Here is a 1041-nt window from a genome sequence, read left to right as displayed (position 1 = left end):
GTGTGTGTGTGTGTGTCTTGTGGGTGTGCTTGCACATTATTTACCATGCCACAGCCAATTTCTCTTTGTGCAGATCAATAAATTATGCTATTGTATCTTATCTGTTTTTTCTTCTAACCTCATGGTATATGCCCCTGCCTTTAATAATATAGTGACCTGTTTACCTCTGACAGGGATATTGTGCTGGACTTCGCTATTCGTCTGTCTGAGAACATCTCGGGCAGATTCCGCCATAGCAGCCTCTGTGAGGTGGGGAAGATGACATAACAAGGAATTATGAGTTCGGTAAGAAGAAGAGATGGCTATTACACAGAAATTATTAAAAGAACCGATGTATACGTGCAAATAAACACACATACTTGTACATAATATGCATTCACACATAAACACACAGTCATATTATTACAGACACAAATAGAAATACATTGACACACAGACACAGAAGGGGATTTTTTTTTTTTTTTTGGGGGGGGGCTCTCGTGGTCGATAGGTTACGGTGTTCGCTTCTCATTCAATACCGGTAGGTCCCGGGTTGGAATCCGGACAGCGACAGACAATAATTTACTTCTCTAAAATTTTCTCTTATCACCCCCTTTCCTGCGCTGTAACCATGTTCTGTCGCCTGCTTTCGTCTCCACTTTCTGCCGCCATCCCCTCACCTCCTTTGAGCCCTCCTCTGGGCTCCTGACTCTTTCTGCAGCCTTTTTACTGCTACTCCTTGGCCCCTTCTTGCTGCTATCTTTCTGCCACACCCCTGATCTTATGGTAGGAAAGATCTACACCTAGCCTTCTTGGACAAGAGCGAAAAATCTCGGAGGTGCGGTGTGCGCACTTTAAAAATCCGTTGGTGGTTCAAACTCGATAAGAGTAGGCTTTGGCCTGCACCCGGGCAAAATTCAAACTTTCCTGCCAACTGAAAATGTTAAATGTGTCCCGTGCGCTCAGCTCATAAGACCTAATGCAGTTGCAACCGCCGTAAAACACTAACCAAAAAACAACAACACAGACACAGTCACAATTTCACACACACACAAACACACA

The 1041-nt window shown here is 44.1% G+C and overlaps 1 protein-coding gene across 1 annotated transcript in view; it reads right to left on the bottom strand.

Moving 5' to 3' along the window:
* The window catches only part of LOC101856656, a 20510-nt gene that overhangs the window by 18278 nt on the left and 1191 nt on the right, over positions 1–1041 (bottom strand). The window contains exon 2 of the mRNA XM_013082431.2: positions 165–240. Coding sequence (XP_012937885.1) covers positions 165–240 — 76 coding nt within the window. The remainder of the gene's footprint in view (positions 1–164; positions 241–1041) is intronic.

This window comes from Aplysia californica, unplaced genomic scaffold (genome assembly GCF_000002075.1).
Source record: "Aplysia californica isolate F4 #8 unplaced genomic scaffold, AplCal3.0 scaffold00174, whole genome shotgun sequence".
NCBI classification, from domain to species: Eukaryota; Metazoa; Mollusca; class Gastropoda; order Aplysiida; family Aplysiidae; genus Aplysia; species Aplysia californica.
This window is presented reverse-complemented; position numbering and strand designations above follow the sequence as displayed.